The sequence below is a fragment of the Poecilia reticulata genome, linkage group LG22 (genome assembly GCF_000633615.1).
Source record: "Poecilia reticulata strain Guanapo linkage group LG22, Guppy_female_1.0+MT, whole genome shotgun sequence".
NCBI classification, from domain to species: Eukaryota; Metazoa; Chordata; class Actinopteri; order Cyprinodontiformes; family Poeciliidae; genus Poecilia; species Poecilia reticulata.
This window is the reverse complement of record NC_024352.1, coordinates 24,314,186-24,333,123: the sequence shown is the minus strand read 5'-3', so window position 1 is coordinate 24,333,123 and position 18,938 is coordinate 24,314,186. Positions and strand designations below refer to the sequence as shown.

General features: G+C 39.7%; 2 protein-coding genes across 3 annotated transcripts in view; both read left to right on the top strand.

Annotated features, from left to right (window-relative positions):
* cga (glycoprotein hormones, alpha polypeptide) overlaps positions 1-763 on the top strand; it is a 2,804-nt gene extending 2,041 nt beyond the window's left edge. For both annotated transcript variants that reach the window (XM_008399877.1, XM_017302386.1), the window contains one exon: positions 503-763. In XM_008399877.1, coding sequence (XP_008398099.1) covers positions 503-580 — 78 coding nt within the window. In that variant the 3' untranslated portion in view covers positions 581-763. The remainder of the gene's footprint in view (positions 1-502) is intronic.
* A 1,377-nt stretch (positions 764-2,140) lies between these two features.
* znf292a (zinc finger protein 292a) lies at positions 2,141-18,592 on the top strand. Its single transcript, XM_008399878.2, has 8 exons — positions 2,141-2,472; positions 6,925-7,079; positions 7,906-7,984; positions 9,779-9,914; positions 10,006-10,208; positions 11,082-11,218; positions 11,712-11,853; positions 12,096-18,592. The coding sequence occupies exons 1-8, from the start codon at positions 2,323-2,325 to the stop codon at positions 18,144-18,146; spliced, it is 7,053 nt and encodes a 2,350-aa protein (XP_008398100.1). The 5' UTR covers positions 2,141-2,322; the 3' UTR covers positions 18,147-18,592.
* The last annotated feature ends 346 nt before the right edge of the window (positions 18,593-18,938 follow it).

The window sequence follows — 18,938 nt, the reverse complement described above, 5'->3', positions numbered from 1 at the left end:
ATCAAAATATCAATTAATATATAATAATGTATTGCATAATGCTATTATACAGTATATTATTATTATTATTATTATTATTATGAAATCTATTTTATGTGTGCTTAAGCTGTATTTCATATATGTTTATATCATAAATTATGTTGTTCTCTATATTTTATACAAAAAGGTATTTTTCTGATTTCTTTCATTCATATTTGACTGTCAAATATGTGTTAGCTAACACATATTTATATCATATATCACTAGCAAACGTTAGCATTTGATAGCTAACATATAGCTTTGGTGGCTAACATTAGCAAACGTTAGCTATCAAATGCTAATGTTTCATAGCAAATGTAGCTAAGATTAAACTATCAAATGCTAAACGTCAGCATTTGATAACTTTTTATATGTTTTTTGTCTACTTCTATGCTGATTTTTCATAAAATTCAGCTTAAAAAATAAATAAAATACACAATTAATCTCTTTCTTATTCATTCCTGCTCATTTTACCTTCTTGCAGACAACGGTAGACACCTTCCCAGTGAGAAACCACACAGAGTGTCACTGCAGCACCTGCTATTACCATAAGTTGATATGAAACGTGGAAACCTGCAGGCTGTCTCTTTTGAAATGCACAAGCTGCTCTCTGTTTGGAAGCAGGTGTTGTTTATGTTAGCGTTTCTGTGTTTGTGATGTGTAACTAGCCTTTGTGTTTGCATTGATAACTGCGTATCAATAACTGAGGACCTGAAGTTAATTAAAAAAGTGCACCAAGAGGTCATCATGAAAGTCTGGTGTCTTTTTTATTTTATAAACTGTTTTATGTGATGTGAAACTTCAGGGCAAGTGATGCGATTGCAAACTTTATGTTCAAAATAAATTATTTTATAGGATCTAAAGTGACTTATGTGAACAACTAGTAACATTTTATGTAAAAAAAAAGAGGTTTACGTTTTTTAATTTCTGTAAAAATCATATTTTATTGGTATTTTTTAAATAAATTCTTCTGGGGTTCTTCTTACAACTAATTCAGTTCGATGTACTAAAAATAGCAGAAAACCTGAATCTTTACAAAAAAAAATTTTTCCCATTTCTGTTCAAACTTTCCCATCTTATTAATAGAAAAAGTTTTATATATTAAGCGTTAATAAATTTTCTGTTTTTGTTGGGAATTTTGGCTCTGATTTACAAGGATGTGGGGCCAGTAGATGGGGCTCTACTAGAAAATATTATTTTACTAATGTGCAGTACTTTAATATGTAGTTCCATACATTAGCAAGTATGTATTGCTGCATGGTAGGTTTTTTTATATCCCCTAACTCCACATTGTTCCAAATAGAAAAAGTTTTCAAACACTTGAATACTGTTTATAATCATAAAATTAAATAAAAAAATATTAATACGACTCGTATAATTTGGACCCATGAGTTTGATACAAAGAAACATCTGTAAAACATCCATTAATCCAAAAAAAGAGAAAAGACAAGAAAAAATGTGAACAGGAAGTATAAGCTATTTATGCAACTGTGTAGTGCCCCCTGCTGGGCTGTAGCTGCATAGAAATGACTGTCAGATAAAATTGAGCTAACCCAAATGTTAAAATATGACACCACTCCATTTTTGTTTGTGAAAAACAAATAACTAACAGAGTTGGTAGTTATATTTACTTACTTGACTAACTTTAAAAAATAAAACAAAAAAAAAATATATATATATAGCAGTATTTTTTACTTTTAATTGAGTAATTTTTCTATGAAGGGTCACACATCTGTTACCCGAGTAAAATTTCTGGATTCTCCACTGTATAAGCAACTTGTTTTAACCCAAAAGAAAAAAAATCACCACAAACCTGCAGTTTTTGTTAGTTTCACAAGTTTCATTTTGAAAGAAAACTGATTTAGAAAAGTGTACATTTTGCCTGATTTTGTTATTTTTGTTAAAATAACAAAAATTCTACTTAACTTTATAATTTGATCCACCTCATTATGTCATTTTAAAATATAAAATAATGCGTGTTTTGATCAGTTACTCAGTACTTTTATTTTTTACCTAGTATTACTTACTTTTATTTGGGTAATCTTCCCATCTCGGGTTGATATTGAGGGACCCCGAATGAAAACCTGCTTCGGGCCCCAAAAAAGTGTTGGAGCGGCCCTGTTTTGGGGCCTGTTTTCTCCTTTGATCCGCCTTTGGGTGGACGCTTTCTTGACATGAGGGGTCCTCTTTTTTAGGAGGAGCCCTCCCTCTGTGAGCTCTCCCTTCCCCCTTCCTGCGTGCGCGTGCGTGTGCAGGGTCTGGCAGCGTAACATCTGTGCGTACGCGGTCGTGATTGTTGTGAAGATGGCGGAGGGGGAGACAGAAAAGGAATATGATACACGGAAAGCCACCGAGGAGCTCCGCGATCGCTTCCAGGCTCTGACCGCGGCTTTAAAGGAGAGTCCGCAGCCTCCGCCGGAAGCCTCCCTTCACTTCTGCCAGGATTTCTGCCAGGTTAGCCCGCTATCCCGCTGCTCATCCCGGCCAGCCTGCAGCCCCTCTGGCTTCCTGGCCGAGGATGCGCGTCTACGTTTGCTACAACAATGTAGCTAAAGCAGCTAGCATCCAAGCTAGTCGGCTGCATTTCTAGATGTAGCAGGAGGGGAGGGAGAGCGGGGAGGAAAAAAAAAAACTAATTTCCCGTTTTCAAACTGATGTACGTCTCTGACGTGCAGTTATTTGCAAACTGTGGCTGTGAAGAAGATTGGCGGTCGCTGCAGAGTGTGCCAACTGTGCAAATATAGCTCGTATTTTCCAGGCCAGATCGCCCTCAGCAGATGAATGTTGCTAGCTGGTATGCAGGCAGAGACCCCTGTCCTGTGCAGTGGTCATGCTGTGCAAAAAAAAAAAAAAAAAAACGGTATAGCTGCGTTAGCGGCTGCGAATGCATTGAAGTGCACTAAAATAAACGCTTTAAAACAGCTACAAATCTTCCTTTGTGGGTTTTGGAGTGTTTTAAAATGGGGTTACTTTCTGAGGGTGCTTCATTGATCGCTGTGATTTTTTTTTTTCTTCTTCAATAGGACGCTGGCCCGGGCCTTTTCCATCTTAATTAATCCGGCTAATTACATCAGCGCAGATGTTAATTACGGTGTTATAGATATCGCCATTAACGCGCTTTACGTCTGAAATGAGGCGATCCTGCTTCATCTGCATCAGAGCCGCTGATTTAGAGGGAACAGTGTGTCAGTGGTCACTGACTCCATTACATCCTACTCATTAATTAGCCTGCTGCTACCTAAATAAAACCTCCAAGTGTCTCCATGCTGCACAAGTCATCTTCTCATTTCAGTCATTACTTTTACTTTTTAGTTGTTTCCTATCAATAAAAATCTGCTTTATTTTTGGTTTTAATGGAGTATTAGAGGTTATGATAGCGTCATAGTGCTGCTGGGCTACATGTTAGTTACACTCCCAAAGCAAAAATTTACATTTTATCATGTTTTTCCAGCTGATACCGATTTTTCTTCGGTATCAGAAGAAAAACAGTATAGTTTTAGGATATAAATCCTAAAACAATAGGATAGAAATAACTTTTATTATTCCTCAGTGGGGAGTGACAGTAAGACAAAGCATTTAGTTACACAAAAATAAAAATGTAAACACCAGGAATGCAAACAATCTACTTTTTTTACTTCTGAAATCTGAGTTTTACCATCAACCGACACAACCGACTTAAAACGTTTATTTTTTTTTTAAAACGCAGACATAAATGTACTGAATTACAAATGTATTTGATAACTCTGCACCAGTACAGCTCACTTAAATACACCAGTAGCTTCATAAACTTGGTCAAACATGTAAAAATAACAAAACTTTAACTTTTCAGTTTGTTTAATTTGTTCAGTGCAATTAAGAGTAGAACAAAAAAAGTAAAATAAAAAACAATAAAGAAGCTAAAATAAACTGCAACTTCAGAAAGAAGCATTTGAAGTAATTTTAAATTTAATGTAAAATAAATAACCAGAATAATCAGAATTATACTGATTATTCAATCCAGCAGTTTTTCAGTGATACCAATATTAATATTGGATCGGTGCATTGCTCATCTAAACTGGAATTAAGAATAACAGACTGTATAGAAAGGACAAATTCACTGCAAAAGAAAATACTCTGCAGTTATTAGAAATGGTAGAGATGCGAATATTTAACCTTCAGAAACATTTTGTCTATTCAGACGATCTCGATATTCGGTTTAAATTACGTGACAGACGAGAGGAAAATGCAGTGTAAATGAATAAAACATTTATTTAAGTCATACTGCATCAAATCCCACCAGTTTATATTTAAATTAAAATACGTTTCTGCATAAAATTCTGTAACTTAAGGTTAGCTCAGCTTGGTTTTCTGTTGAATAAGAAAATGCCAAAGAATTATTAAAAATATGATGCAACTAGACCGGAATCCATTCATGATTCCCAGGTTTAGAAATTGTGATTCTCCTTTGAATCAGTTTTTTTCTGCACCTCTAAAAACCGTGGAGAACAAAAAAGAAAGGAAAAAATAAGTGTATCGGCTTGGAATACATTTAAAAAATAATGTAAATAAATAAAAACAGGTTATTTAGAAGAAGTGGATAAAAAATTGTGCAAATAGCAGGAGTGTTATTTGAAATCAGAAAAACAACTCGAATAGTAAAATGTATGTAAATAATGACGCTTGTGTAAAGCAGGAAGAAAAGAAAATGAAACAAATAGGCCTGTCGCGATAAACGATAAATCAATTAATCGGACGATAAATTAAACCTATCGACCTCATTTTAATTATCGGCTTTATCGTCTCTTCCGGCCTTTTTCTTTCTGTTGATGGCACTGAATGAAAAAGGCTCAGCTCCGGTCTCTCCACTGACCCTCCCTTCCTCATTTCCTTAGTCTAATGTCCAGCGCACATGACACGAGTTGTCGGCCCATCTTCAAACCCTGAGAGACACATTAGCCGACAGAAATCCCAGGTATAACGGTTCGATCGGGTTCGTCGTGCCGTGTGGTGTCCAGCCACACGGGCACAAAATAATGGCTACAAGTCCAGTTAACTCATTTTAAAACCAGGCATTAATCAATGCTTTACTAGAATCTACGTAAAGTCCTGACTGAATGAAAATCATTATAACCTATTTATGTCACGTTAACGAACAGCAGTTGAAAACTTACCGGGTTTATCTGCGGTAGGAATTTGGCTCCAACTCCTCCTCTTGTCATTTCTTTATTCTTTGCACGAAATGTTGCATAAACATTAATGTTGTTTCCCGTAAATCATCTCCAATGTCCGCTGGACTTCATGTTGCGCCGTGTCAGCTGTTTGGGATTCCCCTCCGTGATTTCCCCTCAGAAAGCACCGAGGAGAATCCGCGCTTTCTGATTGGCTACCTGTCACATTCAGCTTTAAGCTCCCAGTCGGGGAAAAACTCCGATTTAGATCGGAGCGGCCACGACGATCTACCGTAACCCACCTCACACTGCAGGATGATCGATTAGATCGGCCAACGATCTAAGATTGTCATGAGGGGAAAATAGGGGCAAAAATGGTGTAGTACGAACTTTTGCATCAGGTAGACGGATGTGCCCGTTTTCTCTATTTAAATCTAGTGATTACTGAAGGGCGATATAATATACAGACTTCATAATCTGAACTCTTTTGGCTGAAAGCTGTATTTATTTCCACTTTGGCTTTATGTTTAGTTTTTATTCAAGTACGTTTTTTGTTAATAGAGTCTGAGTTGAGATTTTATTATTTTTGTTTTTGGTTGTTTTATTTAGTTTATCAGTTCCAGTGTTACGTGTTCTTTTGAAAATAAGGTGCATCAGGAAATCGCACGTATTATTAGTCATTTCTATTAAATCAGAGTCAAATGGTCTTGAAACAATATTATCGTTTATCGCAATAATTTTTTAGACAATCGTCCAGCAAAATTTATCGTAACAGGCCTAAAAACAAATATAATATTGTCTCCATTATGTGTTATAGTAACAACCTTAAACTTTATCTGATTAAAGTATAAAAACAAAGTGAACCTTTTTTTGTCCCTCAGTTTTATTACTGCTTAATAATAAGCAGCAATTATAAGAAAGAAATATTAATAGTTTGTTGATTCCTATGAACAGAATGTTAAACTGCTATAATTCAGCTTATTATATTTGTATTTGTGTAAATATTCACTTTAATGACATGTTTACAGACTAAATAATAGAGGCTTTGGGTTTTGATGCATTAAATTCATAGGAAAGTTTAATTTTTAAGATTTATTTTCAGCTTTTGACCCATTAATCACCAAGCAAAAAACATTCCTAGTTATGCTTCTTAGCATATAAAAAGTGCATGAAAGTGTAATTTCTTTGTTGATTATAGACTGAAAATAAGTTAACTAGTTTAGTTTTGTTGCGTTTAATGACTAGAAAACAAAATTCAGATTAGTAAAATGCTTTAAAAGTTTCATAAAGATGCTAAAACATTTGTTTTAACTCGTATTGGTTCTGCTAAATGAGGTTTAGTGTAATGAAAATATGAAAAGTGGATCTATAGATCATCTGCCACCAGATTTCCCTTCAGCTGTCAGTTTATTTAATGGGTCAAAGCTGAGATTTCCCATCGTTTTCGGTTCATAAATGCACCAACCAACAGCACCAACAGCATGGACTTTAATGCATATTTATTAATGCATAAATACGAATCATTTGGTTTTAAAAAGCAGATTTTTGTTCCGTCATCTGAGAATAGCCTAATCTACTATTTTCAAAATTAAACATATATATATATATACTTCACATTATTTTTCAAGCTGAAATATTAAAGATTCAGTAGTAAATCCATGTTTTTGTTATTTTTCTGGTGTTTCTTTACATTTTGTGCATGTTTTCTGCTGTTAGCCGGTTCTGATGCCTGTGTGTGGTTTGTTTTTTTGATTCCCAGGTTCTGGTGGAACATGCCGGGCGCTGGAAAACCGATGAAGACCCGCTGCCTTTGCTGGAGGTTTACACCGTGGCCATCCTCAGCTTCGCTAAGGCTGCTTCCTGTCTCTCCTCCGATTGTGAAAACGTGCCACTCCTACTTGAAAAGTTAGCGCTGTGAGTAAAAAACATCAAACTTGAGCGAATAAACGCTCTCCTGTTGGATTTCACTGGGAAATAGCAGTCATTTATTTCAACTCTTTATGTTCTTACTTCTAGAGCTAAGAAATTTCCTCTTTTTTCTAGAAAATTGCTTAGATTTATATCAATATTTCAGATTTTATTCTCACAAATTTGAGACTTGGAGTTCTGAATTTTTTACAGATTGATTTAAAAAAAAAATTGAGTTTTCGACTTGAAAACTTTTGACTTTTGGAGCTTAGAAATTTGCATGTTTTTTCTGGAAAATTTCACAGGTTCATCTCCAAATTTCTTAGTCTTTTTCTTGCAAATTGTTTTACTTTTGGAGCTCTGAAATGTTCCTGTGTTTTTTTGGTTTTTTTAGAGAAAATTTGGACGATTAATCCAAATTTGGACGATTAATCAAATTTTTTCTTGCAAATTTTCATGCTTTGGAACTCAGAAATGTCCTTTTTTTCCTAGAAAATTTCACAGATTCATTTCCAGATTTCTTGGGGGTTTTTCTAGCAAACTCAGGGTTTTACTTGCTTTTTCTAGAAAATTTTATGTCAAAAATGTTACTCATGTATAAATATGTTGAAGTAGTGCACCTCTAGTTAGAAACCATACAGATTTAAACTCTTTCTGCCATTTTTTGTGTTTTTTAGTGGCTTTAACGACGATATTTCTTCCCTTCATCACCTTTTCCCCCTCCTGATCAGCACACAGGTTTCACAGCTATCTTAGGATGTGTTTTTGTTGAATGTGTGCACATCCTTGACCTAAATGTGGCTTTACCAAACGACTTGTGTTGGATTCACAGGAGCTGCGCGGAGCTGCTGCTTTCGGTGCCCCAGCATGTCCCTGGTGCCTTATGGGAGGAGTTCCAGTCCTCCGTGAAGGTCAGCATCCCGCAGGCCGTCGCCGCTGCACTGGCGCAATCATAACAAGTCGCTTAATTAGGAAAATACAGCTTATAAAAGCTGGTTCACATCAGTAAAATAATAGCCCACATGTCAGATTCTGGAATTTTCTGCTGAGGCACTCCTTGTTGCTAGGCAACGGTGAAAACCGCTGATCATGTGACCAAACCGTAAAGGGCCCCCCCCCACATACTCGGGCGTACCGATTACCTAAAATAACAAATTCCTTTATGAGAACTAGCAGGTTTGATGAACTATTTGGACGCCTGGCTCTGTTCCTATAATTCTGCATAATTCACCATGTCAACATTTGCGTGAATACATAAAGCCTGTTGCTGTGAAGCATGTTCGCTCACGTGTCCATCACGTCCCCGTGACAACTCTATGTTGACTTTTATCATGTTGATCTCAACATTGCAACAATCTGAACTCGGATAACCCTTATTCTCAACCTTATCAGCCCGGTGTCACATGAAAACCAGTTCGATGTGAACTCTGTTTCCACCGGGGAGTTTTAACGTGAAACACAGAGTCATTAAAATCTGGCCTTGCGCAGACATGTCCGCCTGAAGTGGCCCCCAGTATGTCGGGGCCTTTAGAAGGAAGGCAAAATTTCATTTAGTTGGTAAAGTTGTTACTTTTATCTGTTCAAAATGTTTCTTCACTCTTTAAAGTGAATGTTTACTGAGTAATTTCATTATTAAGCGTCACTGCTCTACCCACTGAATGAAAAACAAACATAGTTTAACCAGAAATTCACCAGACTCAGACACACAACTGCAGTTTTTAGGTAAAGTTTCAAAAGTTTTTTATTGAACTTTTGAAACTTTGAAATTTTCTAGGAAAAAAGGGACATTTCTGAGTTCCAAAGGATGAAAATTTGCAAGAAAAAATTTGAAATTTTGAGATTAATCGTCCAAATTTTCTTTAAAAAAAACACAAGAACATTTCAGAGCTCCAAAAGTAAAACAATTTGCAAGAAAAAGACTAAGAAATTTGGAGATGAACCTGTGAAATTTTCCAGAAAAACCATGCAAAGTTCTGAGCTCCAAAAGTCAAAAGTTTTCAAGTCGAAAACTCAAATTTTTTTTAAATCAATCTGTAAAAAATTTAGAACTCCAAGTCTCAAATTTGCGAGAATCAGAAATGTCCTCCTTTTTTTCTAGAAAATTTCTCAGATTAATCTCAAAATTTCTGAGTGTTTTTCTTCTTGCACATTTTAAACTTTTGAAGCTCAGAAATTTGTTTCTTCTAGAGATTAGTATCAAAATTTCAGATTTTTTCTGGTAAATTTTCGGCTTTTACCTGATTTTATTCTTTTACTGTAGAAATTATTGTCCTTTTTTCGTCCTTAAAATACCAACATTTCCACGTAACTCTTTAAACTGATCTGTCTGGTGATGTAATTTTTAAACATTAAATGATTGATAATTTGATCGGTTACTAATTACTTGAGTAGACTTTTTACCAAATACCTTTTACTTTTACTTGAGTAAAAATATGTCAAAGTAGTACTACTCTTACTTTAGTATAATTTTTGGGTACTTTACCCACCTCTGTAATTAAAATATGCTTGATTTGGAAAAAGTGACTTATTGACTTGGTAACTTGAGTCATTTTTTTAACTTGTTTACACTCATTGATTAAAATATATGAGGGTACATAAGTTAGCAGCTAAGCTAACGTTGCCTTGATATGAAAAGTGGCTCATTTTACCTCCTCTCTAAAGGTTTAGTTGTGAAGTTTTTGTTCCGTTTTGGTGTTTTGCTGCAGTTGGCACACAGCCTTTTGCAGGAAAGTGGGAGCACCCAGCTCCGTCTGCTCTCGGTTCTGGCTCAGCAGGACGGCGTCTGGACCAACGCCACGCTAAGCAGCATTCTGTCCAATCAAATTCCTCGGACTGAACAAGGTTAGCGCTCCGTCATGACTTACTGTGCTGCTGTAATCCCATGGAATAACTTGGAATAACTTTTAGCTAAGTGTCTTTTTTTGTGTCTTAGTGCACGAATATCTCGAATCGGAAGGTCCGGCGCTTCTCAACATGCGAATCAAGCACCTTATCAAAGCGGACAGCACCGACAAAGCGGCTGTGCTAGCAAAGATCTGCTCAGAGTACCCAGGGTATGAAGGAAAAGGCAACTTCAAGCAGACCTACTTGGTTTGCATCTGCATGACGAAAAGCCAGGAGCAGCTGATGGAAGAGGTAAGAAAAAATCCTGTTAAAACGACCAATCCTTTCCAGAAGTTTCCACCTTAACAATTCAACTGAAAACAAGTAGAGCTTCAGCTACACTGTGAAACAAAACATCCTGTTTAATAAAAGATTTTATGTGAACTTAACTTAAGTCTCATAAACCTGTTGAGAAACAAGTGGTGTGAATATTTGGATAAGAAATGCTTGAAAATTTAACCTATTTAAGTTGAGTTCATGCAAAAAAGTTAAGTATTTGACTGAGCAACAAGGTATCAAAGTTAAAAACAATATATCTTTTGTTGTTTAATTAATTACAACATGTTCATATTTATAGGTTAACCTAAGTTATGCTTACTAAATTGCACCAGGTAATTTAATGAAAACTAACATTTTGACGTGAGTTTAAATAAATTAATCTAATTTGCTTTTAGAATAGATTGAAGTTATTTGTACAATTATATCATTAGAATTATGTCAAAATGATCAAGTTGTGTAAACTTAAGATGTACAGCTTGCAGATACTAACATGTTTAAGTTTTGAAAACTTTGTTTCGTGAGGCAACAAGTTCGCCTACATTTTTTAAGTGAACTATTTTTATGGCATTACAATTATTTTAGTAATTGATTATTCTGATGATTTTTAAGATTTTTTGAAAAATGGCACATGCTGTAGATTTTTGGAAGGAATTTTCCCTTATTACATTTTTTTTTTGCATAAATTAACCAAAAGTAATTGATGTTTAAAGTTTTTATTCATGAAATGAATAGAAAAACACAACTAGATTTTACTTTATCCGACCTGAGCTGCTGCTTTTATCTTTTCTAGAGGAACAGGACTCGGAATAGCTCTGTATCCCGTGTTTTTTTTAATGTCTTTTATAGATTTCGTCGATAGACTGCAAAGATGCTCTTGAAATGATCTGCAACCTGGAGTCGGAGGGCGACGAGAAGGCGGCTCTGTGTTTGTGTACGGCCTTTCTGAAGCGACAGCTCCTTCAGGAAGACGTTTACTGTGCCTGGTGAGTCCCAAACCGCACCTCATCTGTCCCTACAAGAAACTCTGGGGCAATTATCACATTTTTATTAAAATCTGTGAATTTGGACTCTCTTACTATTATAACTGAGAGTGATGAACATTTTCAATATATTTTGAGGTAAAACCAGATTTGATTTCTGTCAGTTGGCACACAGGTTGCTATTGTTTTTATCTTAAGTCTGCTTAACATTTAAATCAAGTTTCTAGCTGCCATCAGAAACAAAAATCGGTAACATGAAGACGAGTTAATCGCCCTGAAGCAGTTTGGCTCATGTCACCATTTTGATGATTAATAATAACAAAAGCAGAGCTGAAGACTGTGGCCTGCGGCTCCACATAGCCGGCAAAGCCTGTAATCCTACTCCATTGTTGACGCCCTGTGTTAAATGTTAACTAGGTCCTTAGTTTAATTTGTCCTAATGTTTTCTTTGTTTATTTTCAGAATCTCATCTGGCCTTATTCTCTTCCTCTTTCAGGGAACTTACGCTGTTCTGGAGTAAACTGCTTATGCGGTTGGAGGCGTCTGCCGATTCGTTCCTCAGCCGCAGCAAGGAGATGGCACTGCAGTGCGGAAACGTCTGCCACATTCTGTTTCTCATCAAAGTTATCCAAAATGAGGTAAAAAAAAAATACTGCATGTGCAGAACTTAATATTATTACTTCATTGTCATACGACTTTATTTTGTTCTGATAATTTTCTGATTTGTTATATTATTACCACGTTAATCTGGTAATATTATGACTATGATTCTTTAATCTTGTACTACATTTATTCTGGTAATATTATGATCTGTGTGTGTGTGCAAATGTTAAATGTTGCCTGAGGTCTCGCATTTATTATATGTTCTTTTTTTTCCCAGGTTGGAGAGGTGGGGCTTCCAGTGTGCGTAGAAATGTGTATTCAAGCTCTAAAAATGACCTCCAGTGATCACAAAGAAAGCAAGTCTACCATCTGTAAGACCATTTCCTGCCTCCTGCCAACCGATCTAGAGGTCAAACGAGCTTGTCAGCTGACCGAGTTCCTCCTGCAGCCAACCGTTGACTCGTATTACGCCGTGGAGTCGTTGTACAACGAACCCGACCAGAAGCCGGAGGAGGACGGGAGTCTGCCGGTGCCGAACTCTTTGCGTTGCGAGTTGCTGCTGGCCTTGAAGACACAATGGCCTTTTGATCCGGAGTTCTGGGATTGGAAGACGCTGAAGCGCAACTGCTTGGCCCTGATGGGCGAGGAGGCGGCCATCGTCTCTTCCATCGACACGCTCAATGACACGGATGAACAGGAGATGGAAAGCGCACTTGGAAAACTTCCCGAATACAAGGATTTGGAGGACTTCTTGCTCACAACTACAAACGAACTCAATGAGATTACAGATGAAAAAGAAAAAAACAGAGAGGCTAAAAAACTTAGGGAGCAAGGGTTTGTTTCCGCCCGCTTCCGAAACTGGCGGGCCTACATGCAGTATTGTGTTCTGTGTGACAAGGAGTTCTTGGGCCACAGGATCGTCCGTCATGCCCAGAAACATTTCAAAGATGGAGTGTATCTCTGCCCGATCTGTGCTGACAGTTTTGAAAGCAGGGAGGTGTTGGAACCCCATGTAGCATCACATGTAAAGCAATCATGCAAAGAGAGACTGGCAGCGATGAAAGCTGCACGGAAGGTAACCAAACCACCTCAGTCGCCTAAAAGTCCAACAAAAATGGTGAAAGTTGCAGCCAAGGCGAGCATGAGTCCCGTTAAAATCATCCCTCAAGTTGGCAACATTTCTGCTACGCCTCTTAAGATAGAGCAACCGACGTCTGACCCTCAGATCAGTCAAGACTGTTACTGTCCTGTTACAAACTGCACAAAGGCTTTCAAGTTTTTCCGCAACCTGATGGCTCACGTCAGATCCCACAAGGACGACGAGGAGGCCATGAGGTTCTTAGAGATCCAGAAACAGAAGGTGGTGTGCCAGTACTGCAGGAGGCAGTTCGTCAACGTCAGACACCTCAACGATCACCTGCAGATGCACTGTGGCACCAGACCGTACATATGCATTCAGCTGGACTGCAAGGCCAACTTCAACTCCAACTCTGAGCTCCTCATGCACAGAAAAACACACCCCGAATTTAAAGCCCAGTGCATGTTCCCAAACTGCGGCCAAGTTTTCAGTGAGGCCTACTTGTTGTATGATCATGAGGCTCAGCATTACCTCACTTACACCTGCCAAACCGATAACTGTGGCAAGATCTTCTACTCACAGTCTGAATTTCTGTCTCACCAGGAGCATCATAGACCAAATGATGCTGTAAACAGTTTTGTTGTAATTAATCAAAACCCTGCTGTATCTGCGATGCCTGATCCTCCACCTGAGAGCACCCTGATGAAGGAAGACGCACGCCCTGCCGAGTTTGGTTTTGAAAGGAACAACAGAGAGGCGTTCATGAACGACGTCTCAAAGGCAAATGCATCGCCATGTAGATCACCAGAGGCCGCTAAAGTGAAGCACTCAATTGAAAACATGCTGAATTCAATGGCGGGTCATGGGATAAAAGAACCGGAGAAATGCTACACTCCACTGACTAACCCCGCTCCAGCACCTGCCGATGCAAACCTACCACCAGCGCAGCATAATGTGACCAGGCAAGGAGATATTCCTCCGGCATATCCTGTTCCCGTAGCAGCTCCACAGGAACACCAGCATAAGGAGGTGCACTGCAACGAATTCCCAAAAATGGTCCCACAAATCATGTCTCCAAAGCAAATCAAGACCGAGATTCCTGCCTCCATGCAGGGGTATCCCTCCAGCACCCCCGCTGTTCCTGCCGGAAACGAGGAGAACCTGCACTGCTGCCCGAGCAATGACTGTTCCCGGGCATACAGCACAAACAAGAGTCTGTCCAGGCACGTTAAGAAGCAGCATCCTGAAATATTTGAAGACTGGAAATTGGCAAAGAAATATAACAAAGTTGCTAAAATCACAGCCAAGAAGGGGAGCAAGCGATCCAACCCGCCAGCGATACTATGCAACAAACCAGTGGTGCAGCAGATGGATTATCCAATGGGATGCTCAGCCTCGCCCTCTCAGTGTTACCCTGGATCAGTTGAGCCTGTGCCCATTACTCCGATGGTCAACCCCTCATTGTACCCCAACTGGGGGGGGCACAACAATCCCAACACAGTGATGCAGTCAGACATGTCACAGTCATGGTCTCCTCCTATGAATAACCCCTACCCTGATAGCTTCAATATGAGTGAGTACTCGTCCCGGAGCTACCCCCCCTGGCAAGCAGACCCCTACCACAACCCCTTGCCTCACTCTTCGGACCGAGAGCCTTCAATGGCAGCTATACATTCCTCCTCTATGTCCCCCGCCCCTTCAGAATCAACTCTGATGTCTCAGTACGTCTCCAGTTCTCTCATGCTTGACAACGGTGGACACATGCATAATGGAGGACACCAATATGGGCTGATGCATGCTGATAGTACCGGAGACCATCCGGATGCGAGGAAAAGTGGACAATTGGATAATGGGAACAGCCTCTCGACCATCGACAGCCTTCCTGATGGAAGCTACCACACTCCGTACGCACAGAGCGAAAACTCCTGCCTCACCCAGTGCTCTTCCGTTGATGTGCCCATGAAATGTGCGACCCCTGAGGCACAGGTTGCTTTAAAGGACTGCGGCGAAATCAGCAAAACAGAGACAACGTCAGCCCCTGCTTACGAACAGGTGGACAACTCCGCTGATGGCGTGGTCAGTCCACACAGCACCACTCACAACATTTTCCCTTATGATGAGGAGTGCCCTGATACTGACTGCCAGCCTAACCCTTCAGATGAGAAGGGCAGTGACACCGACGCCCTAAAAGCGAAACGCAGCCGGCTGAGCAAGCGTACCAAGTGGCCTGCAATCATCAAGGATGGGAAAGTTATTTGCAGAAGGTGCTTCAGAGAGTTCACAAGCACCAAATCTCTCGGTGGTCATCTCTCGAAGCGCTCACAGTGCAGACCTCTGGATGAAATTGACCTTACAGCGGACCTTCCTACGTCGTTCCTGGATTTCCTCAATGACCCTCATGTACCTGATACGAACGGCTCGGTGTTCAACGTGCCAAACGGAGATTTCTCAGACGGATCTTGCAACCTCACCACCCTGATTTCACCTGCAATGTTAAAGCAGGAGCCTCAGAGTACAAACATAATGGATGATTCAAACTCCTTCCCGGTTTGCTCGGCAAACCAGCAGGACAAACCGGCAGAAACGACTAATCCCACACCTCCTGGACCTTATCGGGAGGATAACCTGATGGAAATGTCCAGCGCCTTTCAAAGGATGGACCTGATTGAGGCAGCGCAGGAGAAAATGCGGAACGCTTTAGCTTTAGAACAGAAGGAAAAAACCTCTGAAGTAGAGAAAAATAAAAGTAAAATGCAAAATAAAAGTGATGAGAAACCCATTGAAAAGGTACCTAAACCTTTTAAATGTGACCAGGATGACTGTGAGTTCTCTTTCATGACGAAGGAAGCCTTATTCAAGCACTTGAGTAAAATGCATGATTTTTCCACGGAGATGATTGAAGAGCTCAAAAGAATCCCATCCAAACTGTCTCCATATCCTTGCCAGATCTGCCCAAAAACATTCACAAGAACAACAGGCTTGAGAATCCACTATGAAAAGGTTCACCGGCTGTCGAAGGCGGAAATGCAGAAGTTAAAAATCAGTGCTCGTAATCGGCGTGCCTTCAAACTTAACAAAGATGGCCCGTTGAACAGTCAACCAAACAGTGAACGCAACACCAATCCGCCTGCAGCGTCTGCGCCTGTTATGCCTATTTTAAAACAAGAACCAATCGACATTGCCATAGCACCTGAACCAGATAATGCTAATCCTCCAGAAGTTGCTCAAATCACTCCAGGAGATGCAGCAAAACAGCTCTCGAGACCTGAGATATCGACTGTTACACGACTCCCATCACCTCAAACTTATCAGACTCAAAGGCCGCTTGGGGAGGGGGCACCACCAGCACCTAAATTAACTCCAGAGCATCCTAAAGTGGCTGTCATACACAGGAGTCCCAAAAAGAAAGTAAATTCCAGTGAGAAAGAGAAACTGAGTCCTGTAACCAAAGCAAATGAGCAGCAAGAAAAATCTGACGTGTGTCAGAATATGATAAGAGAACCAAAGTCCTCCTCTGCGTCTGCCTGCCCGTCCCCAGAGAAGCCAAGCAGCTCCAAAAGCACACCAACGAAGGAGGAAAGGAAGGACAAGCTTCCAAAAAGGTTGAGCCTCAAGTTGTGTGAGACGGACAACGCCTTCAGTCCGTATAGGCCATACAGATGTGTCCATGAAGGATGCACCGCAGCGTTCACCATCCAGCAGAATCTAATTCTCCACTACAGGGCCATGCATCAGGCATCGCTTCCTCCCCTCAAAGCCGAGCCAGAGGCTGAGAAAATGGTCCTGGAGGTTGAACCGGAGATCATCCCCAGTATTGGAAAAGACGATGAAGTCAGGTGTCAGGTGAGGAACTGCTCCAGGGTGTTCATGGGAATCACAAGGTTGGTGCAACACTACCTCCTGCTTCACAAGTTCACATGCGACAAAGCCACTGCCATGATGGCCAGCATGAGCTTGGGGACCTTCAACTGCGATCGGCCAGAGTGTGCCCTCCCCTTCGATTCTGTGGAGAAGTACATTGAGCACATCAAAAACTTCCACAAGGAGATCGCCATTTCTGAGAGAGGCTCGGTCGATCCGACATTCCGGTGCGAGTATGACGGATGCGACCGCGTGTACACTACAAAATCCAATCTGCTCCGTCACCTGATCAAAAAGCACGACTATGTCTATGATCCGAAAGCAACCGATGGGAGACGGACTAAATCGATTGGACTCTTTCCGGGAATTAACAATGGAAAAGAAAACGTGGAAAACAAAATTAAAGTGAAGAAGAAGAACACTAAGAAGAAAGATGGGAAGGCCATTGAACACTGGACCAGTTTTGGTAAGCCTACACTAAAATCCCACGAAGAGGCGTCTATGATGTGCACCAAGAAGTCCGCCTTGCAGTACCCATGCATGATCATAGGATGCGACACGGTGGAGCGGGCTGAGAGAAGTATATTTAAGCATTATGCAACTCACGGCCTCACAGAGAGGTACATTGAAGATCAGAGGAGTCAGTTCATCTTCTGCAAAAAGTATTCACGCTCCAGATTTAAAGATACAAGCAAGTCAGAAGGTGCATCAAGTTCCTCTGAGACGGAGCCGGACGAAGGGGAAGGGCTTTGCGAGCAAATGTTTGGTGACCAGGACTCTGAGGAGCAAAATCCTGAGGAGAAATTCACCCAAGACAAAACCAAGGTGTTCGCTGACAATACTGTAGAATCCCAAGCTTCCAATGTGACAGAAGGAGGCGCTAAAAGAGGGCGACCCAGAAAACCTCCACATCCCACACCAGCTTGTCCACAAAGGATGCAAACCCTTAGAAACCGCCTGACTGTTACCAGCTCAACAGAGAACTCAAATCCTGGGTCGCCGACCCCCCAGGAGCAACGGGACGACAGCACTCCTCCGGGTTCATTCAAGCCTTTAGGGCTAGAGGACTCATTCCTCACATTTTTGGAGACTTCTGAGGCAACGAACGCTTCTAAGCGGAAACTAAACGAGAAAGGTAATGTGGAGGTGCCCCCCAAGCGAAAACAAATTAACAAACAGAAAGCTGCGTCCAGGAGCAAAAAGACTAATGAACTGAGAAACCGCAGCAGGGTTGTAGACTTCAGAAATCCACTAAATCTTAAATCTGTGAGTAATGTAAAAATTGTTATGGATAAAACATTTTCAGACGGCGCAGATTCTGTGCTTAAGCAGTTACAACATATGAAGCCGATGGTTATTATTAAGAGGTGGCTTTATAGCGGATCATAGCCCAGTGTTTTGTTTGTAACTCAAAATTACTCAGGATCTGAGATGTTATGCTGCAGAATGGTTTGTTTCACAAAGCATCAGATTTCCAACTGTTAACAGTCATTACCACAGGTGACAATGAAATGGCCTATTTTATACTTCATTACATAATGTCTCGGATGATTTTAAGTATGTATGTTAGTTATAATAACCAGGTATTCTATAGGGCATAGATTTTAGGATCATGTTTGTATTTATGCTTAGTATTGAAGACGTTTTTTTTTTTTTTGCTAAATGGACACTTTTAAAGAAAACTATGTTTTTAATATATCCCTATGGGATTTCAAGTTCTGTTTGTATTTATTTCATCCTTTTTCAACACTAGTAGACCTATCTGTAATATTTACATGTCTTCCACAAAGTGTTCAATAAAATGTTACTGGTTCTTTTTGTAAAATTCTGTCTGGAAATCTGATATTTTTCCTTCTTATTTCAATATACTGGTTAGCAAGAGTCTTCAATCTACAAGCACAAGAAAATGGCTAAGTTATTATTACAATTTAATTTCAAAAAATTTGCAAAATAGTAATGTCTTGACTCTTTTTAAGAGTCATTCTCAAAGTAAAATGGGTATGATGTACCAAAATGCACTTTATGTACCCTTCGCAGTAATCCAGACATGCTAAATATGATTAAATTGTATCAGTAATGCAAAAGTAAATAATTTTAGAAAATAAATTTAGAAACAGGGGAAATAATGAGGAATAAATAAAGAACAACCCAACGGAAAAGTAAAAGGGAACATTAAACAAG